This window comes from Dermacentor variabilis, chromosome 8, assembly GCF_050947875.1.
Source record: "Dermacentor variabilis isolate Ectoservices chromosome 8, ASM5094787v1, whole genome shotgun sequence".
Lineage (NCBI taxonomy): Eukaryota > Metazoa > Arthropoda > Arachnida > Ixodida > Ixodidae > Dermacentor > Dermacentor variabilis.
This window is the reverse complement of record NC_134575.1, coordinates 3,105,868-3,129,147: the sequence shown is the minus strand read 5'-3', so window position 1 is coordinate 3,129,147 and position 23,280 is coordinate 3,105,868. Positions and strand designations below refer to the sequence as shown.

At 46.0% G+C, this 23,280-nt stretch overlaps 1 protein-coding gene across 14 annotated transcripts in view; it reads right to left on the bottom strand.

The window, feature by feature from the left end:
* Positions 1–23,280, bottom strand: part of LOC142589528 (uncharacterized) — a 199,600-nt gene that overhangs the window by 86,843 nt on the left and 89,477 nt on the right. For 12 of the 14 annotated variants that reach the window (XM_075700946.1, XM_075700943.1, XM_075700936.1 and 9 more), the window contains 3 exons: positions 22,467–22,562; positions 18,685–18,789; positions 12,853–13,024 (listed from right to left, as the gene is read on the bottom strand). In XM_075700946.1, the coding sequence (XP_075557061.1) occupies positions 12,853–13,024; positions 18,685–18,789; positions 22,467–22,562 (373 nt within the window). The remainder of the gene's footprint in view (positions 1–12,852; positions 13,025–18,684; positions 18,790–22,466; positions 22,563–23,280) is intronic. The other 2 variants (XM_075700940.1, XM_075700945.1) reach the window with 2 other exon arrangements.

Sequence of the window (23,280 nt, the reverse complement as noted above, 5' to 3'; positions counted from 1 at the left end):
GGAGTACTGTCGTGCGTAACAATGTTTGTCGCTGCGACACTTCGCCAAAAGAATGTGTCCGAGGGTCGTGTCAGACATAGATGCTCGGAACTGGGTACGATTTTTTTTACAGTGCTGAACTGCCGCTCGCATTCAGCGTTGCTGTGCAGTATAAAGAGGATTCCGAGCATCACCGCTGAGATACGACCAAATTTCAAAAAACCCGTCTGCGCCTATGAGCTGGGAGATGGAGTTCCACTGGGCATCAGCCCGTTCCTCTTGCAGCACATCTGGAGGAATGACAAAAGCCTGCAACTTCACAAATTCCATTTCCAGAAAGTTGAGAGCTTCATCTTTAGATAAACTCTTGCGGCTCCAGTGGTAACAAGGCCGGAAACCTCTCCACAGAGAAGAGGACGTTATGAAATGACATGGTGTCAATTAATTTGACATTCACAACTCGTGCATTGATCACTGCACTGTGAGCCAAAAGAAATTTGAGCCGAATGTAATCGCAGGCAGTGACCATGTATTTCCGAACAACCTCAAAAAATTGTTCTTGTACACTTGGCTTGAGTTTTTCAACAATGTGTTTAGCTTCTTGTCCGAACACAATGTCTCGATCATCCTTCTGCGCATCTTGGCTCTGGTAGTCAGTTGTAAGCAGGTCCTTGTACTCCTTTAGCAGGCCTGGCCTCACGAACCTTGAAAGGAGGTCCTCAAGAAGCCTAACGATTGCAGCAAGTGTATTTGAGGAGCTTGCGCTTGCAGGCGGCAGTTCAATGTCTCAAAGGCAGGGATAATGGTCTTTAAAAAAAGACAGCAAGCTTTGTTGAGATCAGAGCTCAGGAATGCAAACAGCCATTCCTCACGTGTTATGCATGGTGCCCCCAGAGTCTCGTCTTCCACATCAGCGCCCTTAGCCTTTTTTCCTGCTACTGGTGAACCCTCTGCTGAGGTTTTTCTCTTCTGTTTGCACAGGATGGGCTCTGGTTGTGCAGTTACCGCTGACGCCACTGGTGTCTTCGGAATATGATAGTAAGACTGAAACTGCGGGCTTGTGGCTTCTTTCTTCACCTCATGAAGAAAAAAGCTGGTCCAGTAGCCTTTGCAGGTATTTCCCAAGCGACAGCTAGCGAGTTGGTGCGTGCTTCAGGATTTTTCAGAACTCAACATCGTGGATTTCGTGAAACTGTTTAAGGATAAATTTTCTTTTAGCACTCCTTTCCAATTAAAAAAAAAATATCCACGAGGACTTCGGCCACCTTCGACGGCTGACAAGACGCCACTTTTTCAGCCGCAATGTTGATCAAATGGCATGGACAACCAATTTTTATAACATTTTCATGGGCCTCCGTTAGTACTGCCGCTACGCCATTTTTCCCCCTCAACATCACATTGGTGTTGTAGGAACCAAAAGCTATGCAATTGGATGGCGGTATGTTCAAAGAAGTGAGGGTATCTATAATCAATCTGGCAATGTTGCACCCAGTTGAATGGCACTCCAGGGTGCTCAGCGCAAGCAGTTTGCTCTCGATTAAGCCCAATTCTTTTACGAAATAGGTGACCACAATCGGGTACAGCTGTGCTTGGCTATTGTTACTGCCATCTACGGCAACCACAAACATTCTTTTTCTCAGGGCGCTCACCTTGCTTTCCTGTGCGTGGCGAGCCATCTCACCAACAACTGCTGTAGTCTTAGTCCTAGAACATGCGTAGCACTTCGCAACATCTGACTTCGGGAACATTTTCCGCAGCATAGGTCCCACGTGTTCAGAGGCGCTCAGCGGGATGTTGTGCTCCAGCAAGAAATGCGTGAATGGGCATTCCGCACAGATGACGTCACTGTCGTCTTGTCTACCGAAAAATTGTTGGAGACTTTGCAGGTTCTCTTGGCACTGAAGGCCGCTGGCGTGCTTCTTCGATGAAACGTGCGTAGCCAAGTCGGTTCTACCGCCGTGTGAGATGCTGATGTCGCAATTGCAAACAGTGCAAAATGCTCACTTTTCCGCGGCGCCATAATACAGCCAAACTCTGCGGTATACTGCCTTAACCCTTTGAGGGTCCAATTATTTTGAAAAAAACTTTCCCAGGTGGTCAAATTACTTTATTGCGGATCTTGAATGTACAATATGTATAAAGTCGGGAACAAATAGTAAAAAATAATTAGGAACAGTATTTTGGTGTCAGCATCACTCAGAACTGCAAAATGTTCAATAGTATTTCCGAGCGTGGTACTCCTCGAAACACGGGCTTACGCACAGCGCCTTATCGCAGTCTGCACACCTAAAATGCATGTCTGTTCTCTTGGAGCAAGGAGTTGTGTTGGCGCACACAAGACATCTCTGCGTGCGGCTGCTTTGGGCACCCTCTCGCGTAAACGCGTTGCCGCAGAGAGTGAGAATACCTCGTGAGCGGTGGTGATAAACAAGCTAAGAGCAGTGCTAATCAAGATAGAAATCAACTTCCGCCGCCCCTGTAAGAGCGTGGCGACAAAGAGAAAAACCACGTTTCGCGGGCCTCCGTTGCGATCACAGGGCGGAACCGAAACCACGAAAGCGCGTTGCCACTGAGAGCGAGAATACCTCGCAAATGGCGCTGATAAGCAAGCTAGGAGCAGTGCCAATCAAGATAGAAATCAATTTCCATCGCCCTACAAGAGAGCGCCGACAAAGAAAAAAATGACGTTTCGCGCGCCTCCGTTGCGATCACGCAGCGAAACCGAAACCGCCAAAGGGGCGTTGCCGCAGTCTGAGCGACGCGCTGAAGCTAGCAATCAGCTCTGTTTATTTCCCCAAGAAGGTAGCACCAATTTCAAACGCATCTTGTAAGTGCTAAGAGGTGGCAGCACCTCCCGGTGAGCATGCATCGTAATTATGGCGCGAAATTTCAAACGGAGGGTCCGAACCGTACCCGTACTGCTAAGACCTTGCGGGACAGAAAACCGCCGCCACACATGTACGGCGAAAACCTTCAAAGGGTTAAAAAGACTTGAAGGTATTTCTTGCGATCTTTACTCAGCGCCATTGCCGACAACTATGTAAAGGACGCACCACACCATACATCGGAGCGCCGAAGCCAACAAAGAACGGAAGAAAACTTCCGATGAGCGTATGGAGACGGCCTAGTGCTGCCTACAGGAAAAACCGGCACAAGAAAATGGAGAGAAACTACAGGGAGAACCAGACCCTAGCGCCACGCTTGTCATACCCTGGGCAGCTGGGTAGACAATTTCCTTATGCATAGACGAAAACGACCACGGCGCTGCGTTCGCAGATACCAAAGCAGAAGTGATACTAGGAGCTTCGATTCTGCGCTTGACCGGCTACGCTTTTTAGACTCTTCACTGATCACTACGTCAATTGGTGTCACGTAGCTCCGGCGCTATGTGGCCAGACTAGGAGAAGGATTCGGCCGAACATGGGCCCATTTTCGGGAGATTTCTGTTTCGGTCGTACAATCGTACAAAACCATCAACATTTGGGAGTCTCCCGTACAATTCTGGAGACCTGGCAGTATTCTTTATTTAGGTACAGTATCAAATGAAAAAAAAAAAACTTTAATCCTTTGAAACCAACAACCTGTGGTACAGTAGCCGAGCGATTTTCCAGACGTGGAGGGGACGGAAAAATAGTCCGAATAAAGAACAGTCCAAAAAATTCGTGAGCCGCAAAACCAAACTTTATTTCAGCTAAACTGGACTGAGAAAGTTGCTGATGGTCCCTTGTTTTGAATTCCTTCTTTTTGTAACGACATCTGCTTGCATCTGTGCAAGTGTCATGTCCTCGTCATACAAACTAGACAATAATATTAGCGCGTTGATGCCTTGAATTGATGGCTGCGGGCGGCCAGAGGTGTCGTCCTCAGAGTCCGAGCCGCTTTGTGGCAGTGCGGTCACCTGCCCACAATCTTGTCGTCCGTAAGCTCCGAGCACATGTCTATGTTGTTGTTGATCGCAGCAAACTCATGAAAAGGAACAGCAGCGGGAAGGTCCATCCCGCTGCTGCGCAAGTCGGCAATAAGCCGCTTGCCGATGCCGATGTCTTCAGCAGTGCCATTTCCCTCTACGGTCATGGGCTCTTCAGAGTTGCAAAATCCAGCATGCCTAAAGCAATTTGCAATCGTCGAAGGCTAAACAGCCTTCCAGGCATCCACTAGCATGCCAAGTGCCAAGAACAGGTTAACGGAGTATGTCTTCCCGTTGTCAAAGCACATGAGTGTGCGGCCAAGTAAATGGGCCCGGTAGTGCAACTTGAGGTTTTTAATGACCCCTTAGTCCATCGACTGCAGCACACTCCTTGTATTCGGTGGCAAGAATTCTAGACGAATAGCTTGCAGGCTGTTTACGGCACCATGCACCTTTCAATTGTCTACGACTATTACCACTTGCCTCTTCTAGCGCTCAAACATCCGGTCCAGACGGCGGACGTAATCTTCGAACAAGCTTTATGTAATACAGGCCTTTGTATTGCTGCTGTACCACACAGGCAGGTTCTTCGCGCCCTTAAAGCAACGCAGGTTTTTCGTCTTCCCTATCACTAGCAGGGGCAGCTTCTCGGTGCCAACTGCGTTTGCCCTGATCATGACAGTTACCTTCTTACTATGCTTCCCACCAGCCCAGGCCTCATTAGTAAAGGAAAGCAAACGGTCCGGCAGCATATTGAAGGATAGGCCTGTCTCGTCACAATTAAAGATGTCTGCAGGAGCATACTCTTGTAGCGGAGCCATCAACTTACTCATTCGGTAATCCGTGACAGTAGATTGATCCACGACACCGCTCTCGCCGCAAACTTTCTTGAAAGAGACTCCGTGGTTTTTCTTAAACCCACGGATACACCCATCGGTGAACTTGAAGTCCTGAATGCCCATTTTTAAAGCGAGCATCTCGGCTTTCTGCTTGAGCATGTTGCTCGAAACGGGGAGGTTCTTTGCTGGGATTCCTTTCAACCACACCTGCAGGGCCTCTTTAAGCTTTGGATGTTGTCCTTTCCAGTCATTTTTTTTTTTAGTTTTGCCGTGCGACTGATTGACTGCAGACAAGATCTTTTCTTTGTTGTTCACGTAATCAGACAAGAGCTGTTTGGGGATATTAAACTCCGTCGCGACGTCAACCAGGGTCCGTCCTTGCTCGATAAGCCTGATGATGGCTGCCTTCTTGTCCAGCATCATGGTCGAATATTTTCCATGCTTCGACACATTCGGTGGAGGCGGGTGAAGAGCAGGGGCCATGGCATCAAAAACACGTCGGCGTTGCGCTGAATGAACGGCCGCAACACACTGAAATAGCGATGATATGTTGTACGGCGGCTAGTGATAGCAGACGATGATTTCAATTGCATTGTACTGGATAAAAGCCAGCAGATCACTGCGGGACAAAAACGTGCGTGACAGCACCTATGACACCAAGGCAAAACTGATGATGATGGTGGCTATCATGAGCATCACCTGGCATTCATAAGTGGTGTCCAAAACTGGCTGCGCATGACCAGTTTCCGGCTCTCAAGATCGCTTCTGCCGCAGGCTACAGGCAAAAGCATGGCCTTAAGATCTGCATTTCTTACAACAGGCGCCACCTTTGCCGTGTGGATTTGGACACCTCCTATACTTGCTAATCAAATTACTACACTGATCCAAGCCACTTCACGTCCGATCCGAAGCTAGTCAGGCGGCTCAAGATTCAAAATGGCGTCCTCCCTGACTCATAGCGATAGTCCGTCGTGGCTAATTTCGTCTGGAACATAGAACTTCTGGCTTTATGTTGTCCGAAAAATCGGTCACAAGAATGCATTAGCTCTATGAGAACCCTGATGGTACATTTATAAAGTCCAGAGTATCCATCAAGTGTGAATTTTTGTAGTCCAAAAATCGGCCGACTACTGTACAGTATACGGCTATATAATGTGTTGTTGTAGATCAATTTGTTTTTGTTGCATTTCCTTTCGAGTTTTTTTATGGGCAGCCTGTCGTGGCAGCCTCACATGCATGCTCGCGCGAGAAAATGTCACTGGCGCACAGCAAAGCATTCAGCGCAGTTCTGCAAACAGCTTAATCCCTTGTATAGTCCTTGTTCATTGCGTCGAAATAGCTCCTGGCCACGTGGTTTCTCAGCCTCGTTTCACCAACAGTTGGTTTGACTTGCCACCGAAAAGGAAAGTGGCTGATCCGCCCGCTGATCATCGGCAATGCACGACGTTGCCGGTGAAAAGAAAGCACACGGTTATAGATTTTGAAACTAAGTGTTTCTAACCGATGAGACAGTCACCGCAAACGTGCTTGCATCAGATAGCAACGTCGGTGACAGCAGCATGACACGGTAGGGCAGGCTGCCTCAACGCTGCCCTCACAGGAAGCCTGGCAGATGATTTAGTCCCTCACAGGCAGATGATTTAGTCCCTCAGGGGCCTAGTTTTCGCGAGGAACCTTTTGCTTCATTACGTGGAGCATCTGGATGCCTTGGAGAAAGATGTCGGCAAGCTTTGCGTAAAGCATGCAAGGCTGACAGACATAGGGTTTTCTCGTGCAAGCCAGTGAGAAGCACATGGCGAGATGCTTGTGGTGATCTCGCCTCAGCGTTTCTTCCAAATTTCTCAAGCTTGACAGGCTGCCACGGCAGCCTTCTCGCAATATTTAGAAGGCCCCTTTTGGGGCCACTAAAGTGTTGCCTCGGTGGAGCTCGCATATCGCTTGCCACCCGTGACCCCTCTATGCAGTTATAGCAGTGCCATTCTTTAATGCCGACAGCCGCGGCTTGTTACACGCGTTCGGAGCGCGCAGGAAGCAGTTAGACAGGTTAACGCTATCAGCACGCCGATGCAGGAAGGTGGTGGAGAGGGGAACTGGCCTCCCAGCTATTATAGTTTTCTCACATCAGCTCTACCATCCTCCTATTTTGATTTTTTCATGCAACCTGGTTATAACAATTATTGGTTATAACGATGGAATTTTCGTGGCACTTGAATATTGTTTTAAGTGGGTTCGACTGTATCTGGTTTTCTTTATCATAGCCCTAATGCATAAATGCATATTCTGAAGTCGACTCATCGTTATGACTGATATATCGTTATAAGTGGACTGCACTGTACTGTTTAAATGAAATAGCACGAGATTGCCCACTTACCAGTCAAAAACATAACAATAAGAGAGTGTGATAAAAGGGCAGAAAACATGCAGTATTTATTCCCTTCGCGCTACAAAAGTCTGCTACTTTCGTTTGATGCCGCGGCGGGCTAGCAGCGACGACGGCGGCCTCCAACTCGCATAAGGTACGAGCCAGCTTTTCCACCAGCCCCCTCTTCTCAGAAAACACCCACGTCAGGCTGACATAACGCACAGCACCTGCCTCTGTAGGGCCTGAATCGCCCGCACTTTCGCTCTCCATGTCGTCTTCATCAATATCATTAAGTGACACTTCGGCAATAACACAGGCAACGATGGCGAAAAGTTGAACCTCGAAAGGTCGACCCTCGTAGCCAACGTATTTTCACAGTCGCAGCAGAATCACCGAGCAACTTCTCCTTCGCATTATAAATGCCACACACCATAGTCAACGGCAGATCCTTCTCGCGTGCCAGCACCAACTTTTTCGTGCCACGTTTGACAGCGCGAACGATGACCAATTTTTCTTCTATGCTGAGCACCCGGTTCTTGTCCAAGCTTGCACGACGCCACAACACAGGCCACAACGCTCTCAGACTCCGGCACAGCGCCAAAATTATCTTGATGTGGCTTCACCCTTCCAAGTGGCCTCAGCATTCAGTTTTCCTGATCAGTGTTGCGTACCTACAACGAGCGGCTAATCGTATTTTTGGGCACCACAAACACAACCTCAGGCTCAAACCATGGCATTCGTGGTGCTTTCCAGTACAATACTCTCGCAATCTTCCGTGACCTGCACCCCCCCCCCCCCCCCCATAGAAGCGGCCACTGCCTTCACGTCCTCATTCGCTATCCAGTCTGCGAGCCATTTGGATGCCAGTCAATCCTCTCCCTCGCCTTCCTGTCAACTCCTCACCTCCTCGTTGCCAGTTTCGATGTCGCTGCTCCTCCAACGTTGTTCTCTTCTGGCCTGCCCTTTCTTACTTCTTGGTCTCCACAACTCCGATCACCTTTCTTCCGCGACACGGGAAGCCGATACCAAGCCCACCATTGCAACCGTCGCCATCACCAGTGCTCACTGAAGCGAGATTCCCCGACGACATTTTGAAGCTTCTGCCTTCCGCACCACCTGCCACATTCAGTCACTTTGGCGCTGACGGCACATGCGTTTGGATCCGTGCTGCAGGCCACAAGATTGTGTGTTATTCGGAGTGCTTCATTAGGCGTGCCTCACCTGTGCTTTTGTAGTCTACAGTGATAAATGGCTCCATCAGACTCCAGGCAAAAGTGTCCGACTTTGGAGCAGAAAGTTCTGCTGATCAAATAAGTGGAAAAAGGCGGCCGGCAGAAAACTGACATCGCGAAGGAATTTGGCATACAGCCATCTACTTTATCAACTGTATTGAAAAGCAAAGAAGCTGTGCTGGATGGCTTTGAAAAGAGCTTCTCAGCGAAGAGAAAGAGGAATCGTGATTCTAAATACCCTAAAGTAGAAGATGCACTTCTACAGTGGCTGAAGAACGCTGGGAGTGCAAATCTCCCTGTACATGGACCTGCACCTTACTGCAAAAGCCGGAGCGCTCACCCCCCCAAATGGGCCATAAAGATTTCAATTTCAGCAATGGCTGGCTTGAACGGTTCAAGAAACGACACGGCGTGACCTCGAAGTCAATAGTTGGCGAAAGCACAGCCGTGAACCGTGACACTGTAGATGTACAGCACCAACATCGGCTTCAAGCTCTACTTGAACAGTACGAAGACAAAGGCATCTACAGCCTAGATGAGGCTGCATTTTTTCACAAGATGCTACCGAATCACACATTCACTACCACTGGTGGAACCTCATAAAGAGGAAAACCGAGCAAGGAGTGTGCCACAGTGCTGTTTGGTGCCAATGCAACAGGCGAGGTCAAGCTTCCCTTGTTGACTGGGTAAAGCAGAGAAGCCGCGGTGCTTCCGAAATGCAGCTGTTCCCAAGGAGTGTATCTACAGAAGTAACAAACGAACATGGATGACTGCGGCTATTTTTGAATACTATGTGTGCCTTTGGATAGACGGTTCGACGTAAACAATTAGCAAGTGCTCTTCACAAATGACAATTCTCTAAGCCACGGGAAGATCGACAACCTTAAGGTGATCATTGTGGAAGCCTGCAAACACAACCGCAGTACTGCAACCGACGGATCAGGGAATCATTGAGACCACCCGGAAGCTGTACCGCGAGGCTCTTTTGCAGCGCATGCTCACAGCGTATGACGGCAGCAAGAGGCACAACATTGATTTGCTTGGTGCGGTCCACTTGCTGAACTTGTCATGGAACTCGTACCTTCGAAGGTCGCCAAGTGCTTTGCGCATGCCGGCTTTTCCCATGCAATCAGCGAGCCTGACAATGACCGGACTTGCAGCGATCTGTACGAGGCTGGCCAAGGTAGAAGGGGACTTGGAGACACTAGCGTTTGCCGACACTGCTGCTCACATGGTCGCCCCAGCGACAGATGCGGAAATACCAATTGACACTGCTGGTGGCCCCGACGAGGACGATGATACGGCAGACGAAGAGCCTTGTGAAGTGCCAACCATGGTGCAGACGTAGGAGTACCTACGTCTGCTACGAAATGAGGTTGAATGCATGGGCGGCGACCACGGCCTCGTGCAATGCTTGGTCAAATTAAAGCAGGGGTTCCTCGCACCCAGTAAGAACTTGGACCAGCCAATGCTCACTGCCTTTTTTGCATCTAAATAAAGTTTTGCTTCACTGAATACATTGTTTTTTGACCTCCTCGTAGTTGTGGCGCAATTAAAGCTCAACTGCTTTAGCTTCTCTCGACGGGTGGCTTATATCTAATTACCGCTTATGACGCATTTTTCCGCCATCCCACTGACTTCCTTATAACGAGGAATTACTGTATATGAAAGTCTGGAAAATATTTTTTTTATCAATAAAATTTCTGATGAATAGAATCAAGTGCTTCCTTCCTCTAAATCTAATGAATTAGTGACGTCCTGTTGCATTGAATCCCAGTGAGGTTATCAGTTTAATAGTGGACCTGTGTTGTGCAGCAATTTTTTTATTTATTGCGTAGAAAGTTTTGCTTTTCAGTTTTTCTCTAAAATACAGAAGAGTTATCTCAACATTATGGCAGGTGGGTTATCTTAAGGGCAATCTGTGCGATACAAAAGGACCACGCATCACGCAACTCAATCATTGCTCGGTGCGTAACCTTTGCTGACAGTAAATAGTATGCACCATCCGCCATTTTATTGTTTGGTGCAGAGTGAGTTGCCACCTGTCAAAGATTCAGAAATATGCAGCATCACAGTAAGTTCATGAGGCACTTAGGCAAACCTTAAGCAGCCTGGCCATGACAAAAATTCACCCCAAGCCACTGTGGAATGCTTGCTGCTAGCATAGGCCACTAGTATGTTTACACAGGTGGCTCATCACGTGATCGATCCCAAGGTAACGCGTGCGGATTAAATTGATGGCTGTTAAAGTGGCGTGAAGATCGCTGCCACGTATCCAACACGGTCTGCGCAACTGTCGGTGGCTGATCGGCCCGAGCTTCGCACATGCGTTTGCACTTCATGAAATACGTGCTGCTTATGTTGCCGTTCCATCTGTCCGCATCGCACTAGCATTCCTATCGAACCTGTCGACCTGGACAAACTTTGTACCAACAGAGGCGGCCCCGGCCAGCGCGGCGTTGTTCTGTGCATTGCGGCGTTCGGGCGCCGTGTACGCTCCCCACCTCGGGCCACTGTCAGAGAGCGCTTGCAATCCGCCACTGTGTCAGGCGGGACAGGGCTTCTTTTGCGCCGGAAACGAAGCGAAACGGTCGTATGGGGGGGCATCGAGCACGAGGGGCTCCGTGGTGCACGCGACACGGGACACTGCGCGAGTCTTTTATTTTATTAATTTATTTATTGAGTACCTGCATCGCCTTAGAAGGCATTACCTTGAATATATTGAAGATGGCAAAAATCAAATGCATAGCAGATAGCCAATTCGTGAATCGTATTATTCCAACGTTCACTATTCAATTCGATGTGGTGATATTCGACAGTTGCACACCCCTGTTTAATACCTTTCAAAGCTATCCAATACTTTCACAGGGCACTGACAAATACCACCTGTTTTCCTTTGAGCCTATGCAATCGGCCCATTAAATGCGTCGAAACAAGGTGAGCATGCAGGCTCGCAATGTAGTTTCAGCAGGACTATGGCTTGATGGGGTCGCTCGCTTCATGTTTGCAATAGTGAGGCGTAAACAGACTCTCATAGGTGGCTGTCTGCTAAAGACATGACAGTTGCACTTATTCACAGTTCAGTTTCGGTTTTCTAAGTAAAGTTAGAAAGCGCTGTCCTGTGCCTCTGTCACGTCCCTGTCTTCTTGAATTGCGCTAAAGGCTTTGCCATTACAGTCGCCGACCGATTTTCCGGACTCCAAAAATTCGGACATGCCCGATTATTCGGTCAGCTTCGCGGCACCGCCATTCTCCCCATAGACCATAATGTATAACAACTGCCGAAAGTTCGGACAGCTCGCAACCTCTCGTCTGATTTTTCGGACACTCCTTGAGCCAACTCGATCGAGGGCATCATGCACCGACTCTGATCGGCGCTTAGTTCGACTTGCTGAAAGCCATTTTTGTTTTGAACGGAGCCTCCTTGCTGCCCCACGAAGTGGCGCTACTGGAAATCCCCGCTCATCATCATCGTTTCTGCCTGGTTCGATAGAGTGGCAGTACAACAGTTCCGGTTTCAGCTTAGTAAGCCATGTCAAGACAATCCAGCAGCTGATTTGTTTTTCGCGCACGACGCTGCGAGCAGGCCACGTTTTTCGTTTGTGCGACTGGTGTCGGCACGGTGGTGTTTGTTTGTGTGCTGTGTCGAGGTTTCGGTGATCCAACGCGGCATACGGAAACATCGCGTCAAGTGTCTAATGGCGCCGACAGTGCCCGCGCAGACTGCACTGGGGACTGCCAGCAAGCGGGTGCCGGGAGGCCTAAGATTTGTCGCCTTCCGATGTGCTCCCTACTGACACGGAAAATGTTCTGCCGAGACCTGCGCAGTGGTTGCATTGCGATTCCAGACACCATCTCATTTGACAGTTTCACAGGTGCTGACACTGCTGTACTGACATGCGCAGAACTCAACGACGGCGAGATCATTCGTCAGGTTTCTGCTGCACCGCCGGACGATGACTCCGAGTCGGAAGATGACGCACCATGTGCTACGCTGCCGTCGCATGCGGAGCGTGCACAAGCAGTGACTGTGCTTTCAGCCGCCTATAGTGACCGCACGACCCTCTCCGAGATTCAGGCTTATCTGATTGCGCGTAAACGGAACAGCGTGCAACGGCGCACTCACGATTTCTTCAAGCCTACTGCCGAGCCCGAATAAGTGCGTGGAAATAAAGGATTTCATTGTTTTTTTTTTTCTTAATCTCCTTTTTCGGACACCTGTTTATTCGGACATTTCCGCAGTCCCCGTGAGGTCCGAACAAACGGTCGGCGACTGCATAAGTAAACTTGTCTGGAATTCCTTACACTGCAGAAATTAGCACCTTCTTTTAGGTAGTCACTTTTCTCTGGTATTTTAAGTCATGATTTCGAGATATCTGGAGTCCGGCAGTAAAGCTCTTCTGGATAAAGGGCTAAAAATAAGTGTTGACGTCGTACCAGTAGCAGCCTGACTGATTTCTCGAGACATCAGTGTTAATGAGGGTTTACTGTACGGTCACACCACTGCTTCGTTGCCGAGAGGATGGGACCCACCTGAGAGGGCCTTAGCATGAGCATTTGCTGCCTCTTCTTCCTGAGTGAGGTCAATGATTTTCACCCCAGATGCAGGTGATGTGCCGCTGGCAGCAGACGACATCACAGCCACTGTTCGCACAGATGTGCCAGCAGGAGATGCAGCGGAGCTTGTTGGGACACCGACTTTCATCTGAAACACAGCGTAAGCATCAACTGCTACATGTTTCAGCTGCACAGTATGTAAATATACTTGAGTAACATCAATTTAAGCTCAAATTAACACCCAATTTAACTGGTGATAAATAAAATAGAGTCATAAAACAAATTTTATATTATTACGGTACAAACTGTGCAGTTTGGACACGGCTTCCCAGCCGTGACAATGACACCTTTGCATTGTAAAGCAGCACCAAGCATCTCTTTAACAACCTGAGTCTACAACGTCTTCATGGTTCCTCTAATGCCTTCAACAACTCTTCCTTACCTACTGCTATTGAATTGTGTAGCGCTCTACCGAACAGTATGGTAAATGAAAGTGATCCAGATAAATTTAGGCACCTATTGTCATGTTTCTTAAACCCTCCCCCCCCCCCCCCCCAACCTACCACTGCTATGCTGTTACTCCAACACCTAACTTTTTTTACTGCTCTGTTATACTGCCGGTTATGTAGCCATTTCTACTGCCGGTTTGTACCTTACTTTGTTTTGTTTTTATTTTTTCTTGCCCATTGTCTATTAGCATGTATACTAAGTTTTGTTTACTGTTGTACAAATAAGTTAACCATTGTATAATAATGACCAGTGTTTATTGATGCATTTGACCCCCCCCCCCCCCCCCTTATGTACTGCCCTGAAAGGGGTCCTTAAGGGACAATAAATGATGGTGATGATGTGCAGGTCTATGCAATGATCCTGCTTCTTGAGTCGGGCACACCATCGACCATGAAAAACGGCAGGTGCTATGTTTTCCATCTGAAAATCGGCGCACTGAAGTGGCAGTATCCTAGATTAACTATCAACGCCACCCAATATGCCCCTTGCATGACATATCAGCACCTCGTGGACAACATCTTCTATACTCCTTCATCGGGCACGATGACGTCACGCTGACACCTTGTGACACCAAGCCTGCTGGGTATAAATCTGCAGCCAACATAGTTGAGCTTCAGTGGACATGGCAACTCCACCGTGATGACAATGCCTGATATACCTTTGTACGTGCAGGTAAGTGATAAAAGACATGGATTTTATAGTGACTACCTATGTATTGTTGCCGTGTCCACACATACTGCTGATGTATGTGTGGACACGGCAACTGCTTTTCAATGGCATGCCTGTTGCTTAAGCTTTCGGGAGATGCTGAGAAAAATCCAGGACTCCTTATTGAAAAAGTGCTAAACGAGATTCTTCAAACCTAGAAATATATCTTGGAAAAAATTACTCTAATACACGAAAAACAGACATCGTCTGAGGTGGGTAGGTTGCAAATGCAGACCAGGTTGGCAGCCATTGAAAAGAAGCTCGAGGTCTTAGATGAAACTCAAATAAGGCTTTCAAACGTTTAAACTTCTGCGAGTGACTACGAGACCTAAATTGTTACTCTGTCGAAACAACTTGATAATTTGGAAAATCGGTCCCGCCGTAACAATCTGATCGTACGAGGAACAGAGGAAGCAGTGAAAATGAAGAAAAGTAAACAATGATATTTTCGGGGCAGTGCTGGGACAGAAAATGACCACGACTGAAAGAACACAGAGCCCAGGTAAGAAGTCTCCCAATAAAGATTGCCCAGTTATCATTAAGATTGGAGACTTCAGGGAGGAAATGAGTATCTTAAAAAATTGCTTCAAATTGAAAGGACAGGAAATGAGTATTTCAGAGGATTATTCTAAAAGAGTGCTTCAAATACGAAAAACCTCTGGCATTCAACAGCAGACAAAAGACAAAAGGGAGAGAAGGTGAAGCATTCGATGTTAGTCTGTTTTATCACAACAAGAAAATCGTCAACATATCTAAAAATTTGAACAGAGTCATTGTTTAAGGCACTCTTAAGGGCGCGATCGACAAACGATAAAAAAATATTACAAAGAGCAGGCGCCACACATGAACCAATACACACACCATTTTTCTGGATAAAAAGGTTATTTTCGAACTGGATAAAAGTTGCACTTAAATAAAATTCAAGAAGGGACATGAAACTTTCCGAAGACAACCCGGTCGCATTGCGAAAATCTACCTCGCCACTTTCTTCGATGCACGTCATCACACTGCGAAATAGCTCATCATGCGGTATAATGCATAATGCTCCGTGACGGTAGCTGATATTTTAACTCTGCTCAATGACAATGGCAAAGGTCTAACTTTCACACATGAGCTATCTAGGGACGGTAAACTCCAGTTTTTAGATTTGCAGCTATCCTTACAAACAGGCCACGCCTGTTGGATGTACTCGCCACGTGCACGTAAAGAACTTTTACCTTACGCGTCTGCGCATTCAAAGACTGTGAAACGCGCCATTGCTTTGATGTGTTTAGAATCTTCCTTAAAGAAGTCTTGTCATCACTCTGCGAACATGAGTTTCCTTGCACAGTTAAATAGGCTGCAGGCTGCTGGTTACCCAAGTGTGGTGGTGACGTCAGTCTCGGAAGTATTGCTTCAAAAACTGAAAGGCAAGCGGCATAAAAGTAACTGCAGCACACAAAAGAAAAGGCCTGAAGTTGTGCCGTATTGCCACAGAGTGGCTCACAATCTGAAGAATGTCGCCACCAGATACAAAATTCTGGTAGTGTTTTCCGCTCCTCAGAAACTGTCGATGTTGTGCAGCCGTATTTCTCAAACAAGTAAAAAACCGGATTGTGAAAAGAACCACGTGAAGTTTGTAGATTGCAGCGTCGGTGTGGTTTATAAAATTCCCTTGTCATGTGGCAAAGTGTATGTAGGGCAGTCAGGCCGCTGTGTTAACGAGCGCCTGAGAGAACATGAGCGATCCATACCAACAGGCACAGGTTCGCATTTGGCTCAGCATTGTAAAACATGCAAATGCAAACCCATGTTTCGTGATACCACAATTTTGAAGAAGAGTCGTGACACCACCGCCCGAGAGTTATCAGAAGCATTTTTCATTCAGTCATTGGGGTCACTGTGCATTAGTGTGCCTTCCTTAACCTTGTACAGCGCTGAATTTGGTTTTTTGGATTCGGTCGCATGAGTGCGCTCTTGGGATCGGATGTTGGTGGCTCCACCGCATGGTGCTCACTGCGCATGTTCCTCTGGTTTGAGCGGTCTATAAAGGAGTGACGCAATAAAATGATGTCAGTTGAGAGTAGCGCCTTGTCCTGTCGTCTTTCTTGTGTCTGTCTTTTTGCGCTTAACAAAGTATTCATGAACTTATTTCAGGTTGCAACCGACTACACAAGGAGATGTCCTACGACATCATCCATTCTCGATTTGATCTTTGTATCCGAGTAACTAAAGTCATCCGCCTGCGACTGCAAAATACTCGAATCACATGATGGTTCTGTTATCGTTAGGCGCATCACCAGAGATAAATACTCATTCCCTCACAACTTTCCCTAATTTTAGAGCCACCGATGACAATAGATGCAGTAATAGACTGCCTTGAGTATTCGCTCTCTGACTTTATGCGGCTTTATAACTCTGGTGCCAGCATAAACCAATCATGGAACTTCTTTTTAGAACTGACAGCACGGTGCATTAACAAGTTTATTCAGAAAAAAAAACTAAACATACTAATAAAAGAAGTCCTTGGATCACTAGAGATATACTTCATGTTAAACGGACACTACAATGTAAAAGGAAGGTAGCTTTACAAAACCCTGACCCAGAAAAGAAACTTTGCGCTGCCCGTATCAGCATGAAATTGAAGCTCCTGCTAAAGGAATCCAAAGAAAGGTCTATTAACATAACACAAACGAAGTTTCTTCACGAGTCCCCTGGTAAATTTTGGCGTTACATTAATCCATCATCTGTTATGCACCTTGCTGGAGAAGAAGAAAATGGCCAAGAACATGCGGAAAATATTATTTTGCATCTGTGTTCACACATGACAATGGTGTGTGTATTACCGCCTTTTGTTGATGAAAATCTAAGACCGCCTATCCCCGATTTACAAATTGATGAACAAGGTGTTCTGAACCTCTTACTCCGTGTTGACCAAAAGAACCCTGGCCCAGACGGCATCCAAAACGAGTTTTTGTACAGGTACGCTGAATAAGTTTCTAAATATCTGAAAAAAAATAATATTTGAGTCATCTATTAGTAGCGGATGTTTTCCTGGTGCTTGGAAGCGAGCAAAAGTCATACCTGTTCACAAAAGCAAGAAAAAATCTGTTAACTATTACAGACATTTCCCTCACCAGTACAACTTCCAAGTTACTTGAACACATCATATCAAAACATTTCCTGCACTACCTGGATCTGCATAACCTTCTTTACAGTCGTCAACACAGATTTCGAAAGGGTCTTTCTACAGTTACCCAATTTATAGAAATAATTCACGATCTTGCTGAAACAATAGGTTCATATGGTCAAACAGACATTATATATCTGGATTTGGCAAAAGCGTTTGACAAGGTGTCGCAACCAAAAAAGTTTAATACTGTCTTCAAAAATCAAGATTTAACAAAATGGTTCTCTTCGTACATTTCTTTTCGTGAAAAACAGGTAGATTTTGGGGGTTACCAGTCTAGCACTATACCCATCGCCTCTGGGGTACCACAAGGTAGCATTCTATGTCCGCCTTTATTTTTTATCTTTATTGATGATATACAAAAAACCATTTATGTGCCATTAAGACTCTCCACTGATCATTGCGTGATCTACAGTCAAATAAATTCAATCCAAGATCAGAGTGAATTAAATTCAAACCTTAAAAAAATAATTAAATGATGTCAGGAATGACAAACGGAGTTAAACTTCAAAAAGACCATAACTAGGGTAGACAAACATTCTTAATTACAATTATCAAATTAATGGGCATACACATGAATGAGTGAATCAATATAAATATCTAGGAGTAACATTTACATCATACCTACGATGGATACGGCAGTCTCCAAAGCTTCCAAATCACTTTGGTGCCCGAGACGCACCGTGTAACGATTCTCATATACAAATCTCTTGTAAGGCCAGTAATGCAGGATGCAAAAATAGTATGGGCCCCTTACACAGCAATCAACTGCCTCAAGCTTGAAAAGATTCAACGCCTTGCCTCAAGATTTATATTTAATAAATACCGCCACATCTATTCCCCAACCCAGCTGTGCGAACAAACACAACTACCAGTTCTTGAAACAAGAACCAGGTATGAAAGATTGAAATTCCTTTACCTTATTATCCATAACTACATTAGGATAAACAAATCAGAGTATTTCAAAATCAAAACTAACAAAACATCCAGACATCGCTACAGTAAATTTATTCCATCCCCGGTTTTAATAAACGACTGCTCTAAGTTCAGTTATTTTCTCCACACTTGCGAAGATTGGAACACTCTTGCAGACTCCGCTGTCTCAGCTTCCACATTGACCGAATACTTTCATAGCATTGAGAATATTGCGTTTGCTACTGAGATCGAGCAGTAGGACTATATTGCCTGTGTGGACTGACGTTTTTTAGCCTTTATGATATTCTGTTGTTTCGTTTTGTGCCAAGAAATTGTGCTTTCCAACGTCCGTACGTACATTTATTTTCAGTTGAATATCTGTCCATTTTTGCACCTTGTATTATGTTCAAATTTCTCCTCTACCACTCCTCTTATGGTCCCTTTAGGTCTGACAGTATCAATAAATGAAAGGAAAAGAATGAAATGAAAAAGAAAACTTAACGCACTGCAGGTGATGGAGAACCAGTCATGTTGGCCGTGTTGGCAATTAGCTGCATTGGCACTGGCATCGAGGATGACACCGAAGTCGACGAGGACGGGGCACTCTGCAACTGCAAGGATCACCATCAGAGAGGCACACGCCACTCATTAGTCTGACCCGGCTAGTCTTCAAGATTTTCGTGAGTGTCGCCGAGGCTACGTCATCAGAAAGAAAAGCACTGGCCGCCCTTTACTATACATGTGTTGCAGTTTGTGATTCTCCATGACAAATGCACACAAGGTTAAATAATTTTCAACATTGCATTTTTCCTTTTCAATCTACGTTGTTTGGCATCATTTGGCTAGCGATTCTGGTCTTTAAATTGCGGACTGGCAGCAAGAACAGACATCTCTTTGAGAGTACTGACTGCACACTCACTGCACAAAAATGTTACCACAAAAGTTTTGCACCCGCAGGCAACAATTCATTAATGAAGAGGCCACTATGAGGACTGCAATAACTGGCATTAAATTCCATACGGTGGTTGCATCAAGATATACCAAAAATAGCCTACAGCACCCAATATATTGATAATTCCACCCCCCTTCAGAAATTGAAAAGAAACTAAACGAGAGAAAGTGACAAAAAGAGCATGCAAACAATGCATCAATCTAGAAAACTTAACTCTGACATACACATACACAAACTTAGGAAATCAGCAAACACAACTATGGATGATGCAAAGGCATGTGCAGAGGTGGCATAACATTACACTACTAAAGTCCAGCTGAAGATATTCGTGCCATGACAGTTCATAAAATTTTAATCAAAACGTGCAAACAGGGCATGACTGCCCAAGAGAACTGTTCTCCACCCCAGTCACACGTACTGCCTGAATCTGAATTAAATGGAACACATGCAATATCCAAGTTGACGGTCAATCACGTTCTATTCCACTTTGACAACTAGCAGGGCACAAGAGCTTTCTTGGGGACAATTATTAGCAACATTCATTCTTAAAGCCAAACATTTTTTTATTCGTGCCAGGACCCTCACACACATTTTCACATTCCTCAAGCCAACTGCAGGCTTGCTTTCCCATTCCGAGAATAGAATCTTTATTACAATCAGGGAAGTCTATGCAGTTTGATGGTAATATTTAAGTTGATTACTGCAAGAGCCGTGCACTAGCAAATTTTGCACCAATGCACAGTAACTAGTACAGTAAAACCCACTTATAACAATATTCAAGTGCTAAGAAAACCTTATTGTTTCAATCTATAATTGTTATAACTGGGCTGCATGAAAAAAGCTGAGGGAACAAACATTCAAACTATTTAGACAGAGAGAAGTACAGTTGAACTCACCATTACCAATTGTAGCAATGCTCAAATGTAACAATGAGCAGATGCCCCACCCTGCCGCATTATGGGCAATAACAATTAAATCTGGCTACTGGGTGTCTGCACCTAATATAAAAAGAATGTGAAATCCACGTAAAGAAAAAAAATTATGCCAGTACTCATCTAGCGGTGATTGTCGATGGTAAGGCAGTTAGCATTACTAACCTAACTATTAATATTACTAACCCAACCATACTGCTGAAGTCACGTTTATTTAAATAAACACCGGTAGTGGTCATTCTGAGACTGTTGCTTCAGCTATATGCCACATACAGCGGTATCGTCCCACATTTCTATGGAATTTGCTTGCCAAGGACACCCACAAGCATGGCAGCATGCCAACGACTGTACGAGACCGACGTAGTGACAAAGATGGAATGATAAAGAAGAAGCGACGTCGATGGAACAGAAAGGCAGTACGACAATGATGGCATGACAATACAACAATTATTAAATGATGATGATGGTATAACAAGGGCAGCACGATGACAGCACGATGAAGGCATGACAATGGCATGTATGATGATGACTGTGTGACTACGATGGCGCGACAATGACAGCACAACGAGAGTCGGATGTCGAAGTTAGGACGACGCAATAATGACTATGGAATGACAGCAGCATGAGGACAATCAGATGACGACAAGCGTATGACGACAATAGCATAACGACGACTGCATCATGAGGCCTGTATGACAACAATGGCATGACGAGAGTCGGATGACAAAGGTGGAGTGATAACAATGGCACGACCCCAATAGCATGTCCACGATGGTTTGACAATGGATGCATCATAGCCACTGCCTGACGATGCAGTGACGACAATAACATGCACTCTAAAAAAAGGTTTGCACCCTTCGGGGTGTATATCTGCCACACAACAATAATCGTCATCTGCCTTGCTTGCGTTTCCTTTCTTGAAAACGCCGCGCTCACTACTTTCCTGTCGGCAATGCTATGTCATGCTGACAATGCGCATGCTGTTTGTTACTGGGAAGTACCAGGCTTGCAGCATTAAAGAAAGGAAATGTGGACAATACAGATGACGGTTATTGTTATGTGGCAAGATACGACTCAAAGGGTGCAAACTTTTCTTAGAGAGTGACTACAGTGGCATAACCACAACAGAATCAAGACAGCATTATTATGATAATATGATACGATAATATGCTATGGTGACAATGGCACGACAACAATGGCATGACAACGACTGTGTGACAACAGTGACATGACAAGAGTAGGATGACAGAGTTAGAATAAGAACGATGGAACAACTGCGATGGCATAACTACGAGTAGGTAACATTTACTGTTCATACTCGGCTAAGGGCCGCCCTCTTGTAAGGGCCGCACCCCCACTTTGGAAGGCAAAATTTTGGAAAAAAATTTAAAGTGTCCTGTCAGAAAGCGAAGTTATGTTGCCGCTACATGATGCTAGCTGCTTTCCCGTCGACGCCACTCAGGCCACCACGCCATTATTTCTTGGTGTGATGCATCGTCTTGGCTTGTTGGCAGTGTTTGCAGTCGGATAGATGGCATTTCCCCTCTAGAGAAGGGAGCCCTGTTTCAGTCAGTGCTGGTCAGGAACAATGGGCCAGCATCTGAGGTCGTGTACTCCAGCATTATGCCATTTGCACCTCCCTTACACTCTGCTACAGCTGCGGAAGCAGTACGAACCTTTGGCAGGCTATCATAGGCCTGATTCGTGCAAGGGCCACACCCAGCCAAGATTTCCTTTAAAAAAATGTGGCCCTTACACGAGTAAATACGACAACTGTTATCACCAATAATGCGGCATGAGAGCATTGTAGTATGCAGTTTATTCAACATTCTATACATACAAAAGTTGACGGTGCATCGGCTACTTACGTCAAATATATTGTTTTAGAAGTGGTTTCCACTGCAGTATGCTGCAGAGAGCGGGGCAGTGCCCTTCACACTTTTGTGACAACCAAGTAGTACCCCAACCAAATTCCGCCAAAGAACCCAAGAAGCACGGCAGTACAAGGTCACACTACAAGGCTGTGTTCCATTTATTTCTAATCCCACCAGTGTGTGACCACCAATTCCGCTTACTTCTGATGCCACCAGAAGTAGGACTCAGCATCCAAGATGAGCAAAGCCAAAGAATGTCAAGCAAGAAAGACTACATGCAGGCTAAAAGACAAGGCAGGTCAGGCACGAGTCATTACAGAAGGCCAAGCAGACCAGAACCTTCACCACTGCTGATTAAATTAGGGACAATCAGCAACAAGCTAGCCAGGCAACTCAACGATGCGGTTACGAGACCTCTGAGCAAGAGGAATAGAAAGCACAAGCCCTGCCCCAAACAAAACTACGAGCCAGCAGCAGACAACAATGGCAGGCGGCCCTCAGGAGACTGCACAAGCGTGCGCTGGTTTTACCTGAGGGGGCATACGAGTGACCACAGCTGTGCTACCACCACTCGGTGTCGAAACGCTCACCAACTTCATGTGCTGGTTTGGTTTCAAGCCCAGCTGCTGCATGAGATAGGGTGGAAATAGAATGAGGAGGAGAGACAGCAGTTGCCTGGTGACATTCTGGAAGACACTTCCTATCTTTTCACTGGCTGCACAGACAGTTCTGCATGTGTGGCTATAGTTTGCTTATTTGATGGCATGGGTGTTCATGTATCAGTGTAGTGACATTCTGCATGTTTTAACAATGAAATGCCACTTAACTACATCAAACTTTGCCAGAACATTCGTCCCCATATTTACTTATGTAATGCTAACCGGATCCAAAAAGTGCTGAAATGCATTTTTTACCCATTTAACACAGAATACTGCCACAGCACACACACGTGAAAACTGTCATTTTTGTTTACAAAAGCAGTAAAGCACTGGAAATGATTGCAGGCACTGGAGAAACGTCGTAGCTGCTACCTTGTTTGTCAATTGCCTGTTTCGAATGGCACGGCTGCATTGCCATCGACCTCTAGTCACATGACGACAATTTGCACACCATGCCTAGTGCATGCATACTCTGTGGCTCAGTTGAAGTTGACCAATGGTGCGCAGACAAAACAAGGTGCAGCAAACACAAAAAACTGCCTCCCACCATTGTGGACTTGTTTATGGCACTTGAGATGGTGGCTGCTGCACAGGCCATAATATAAAATGGGGCCATAATTGTGCAACTGAAAGTGATCGCCCGAAATACAGCACCTGGCTAGACTAGCAGGCAGCACATGCAGAT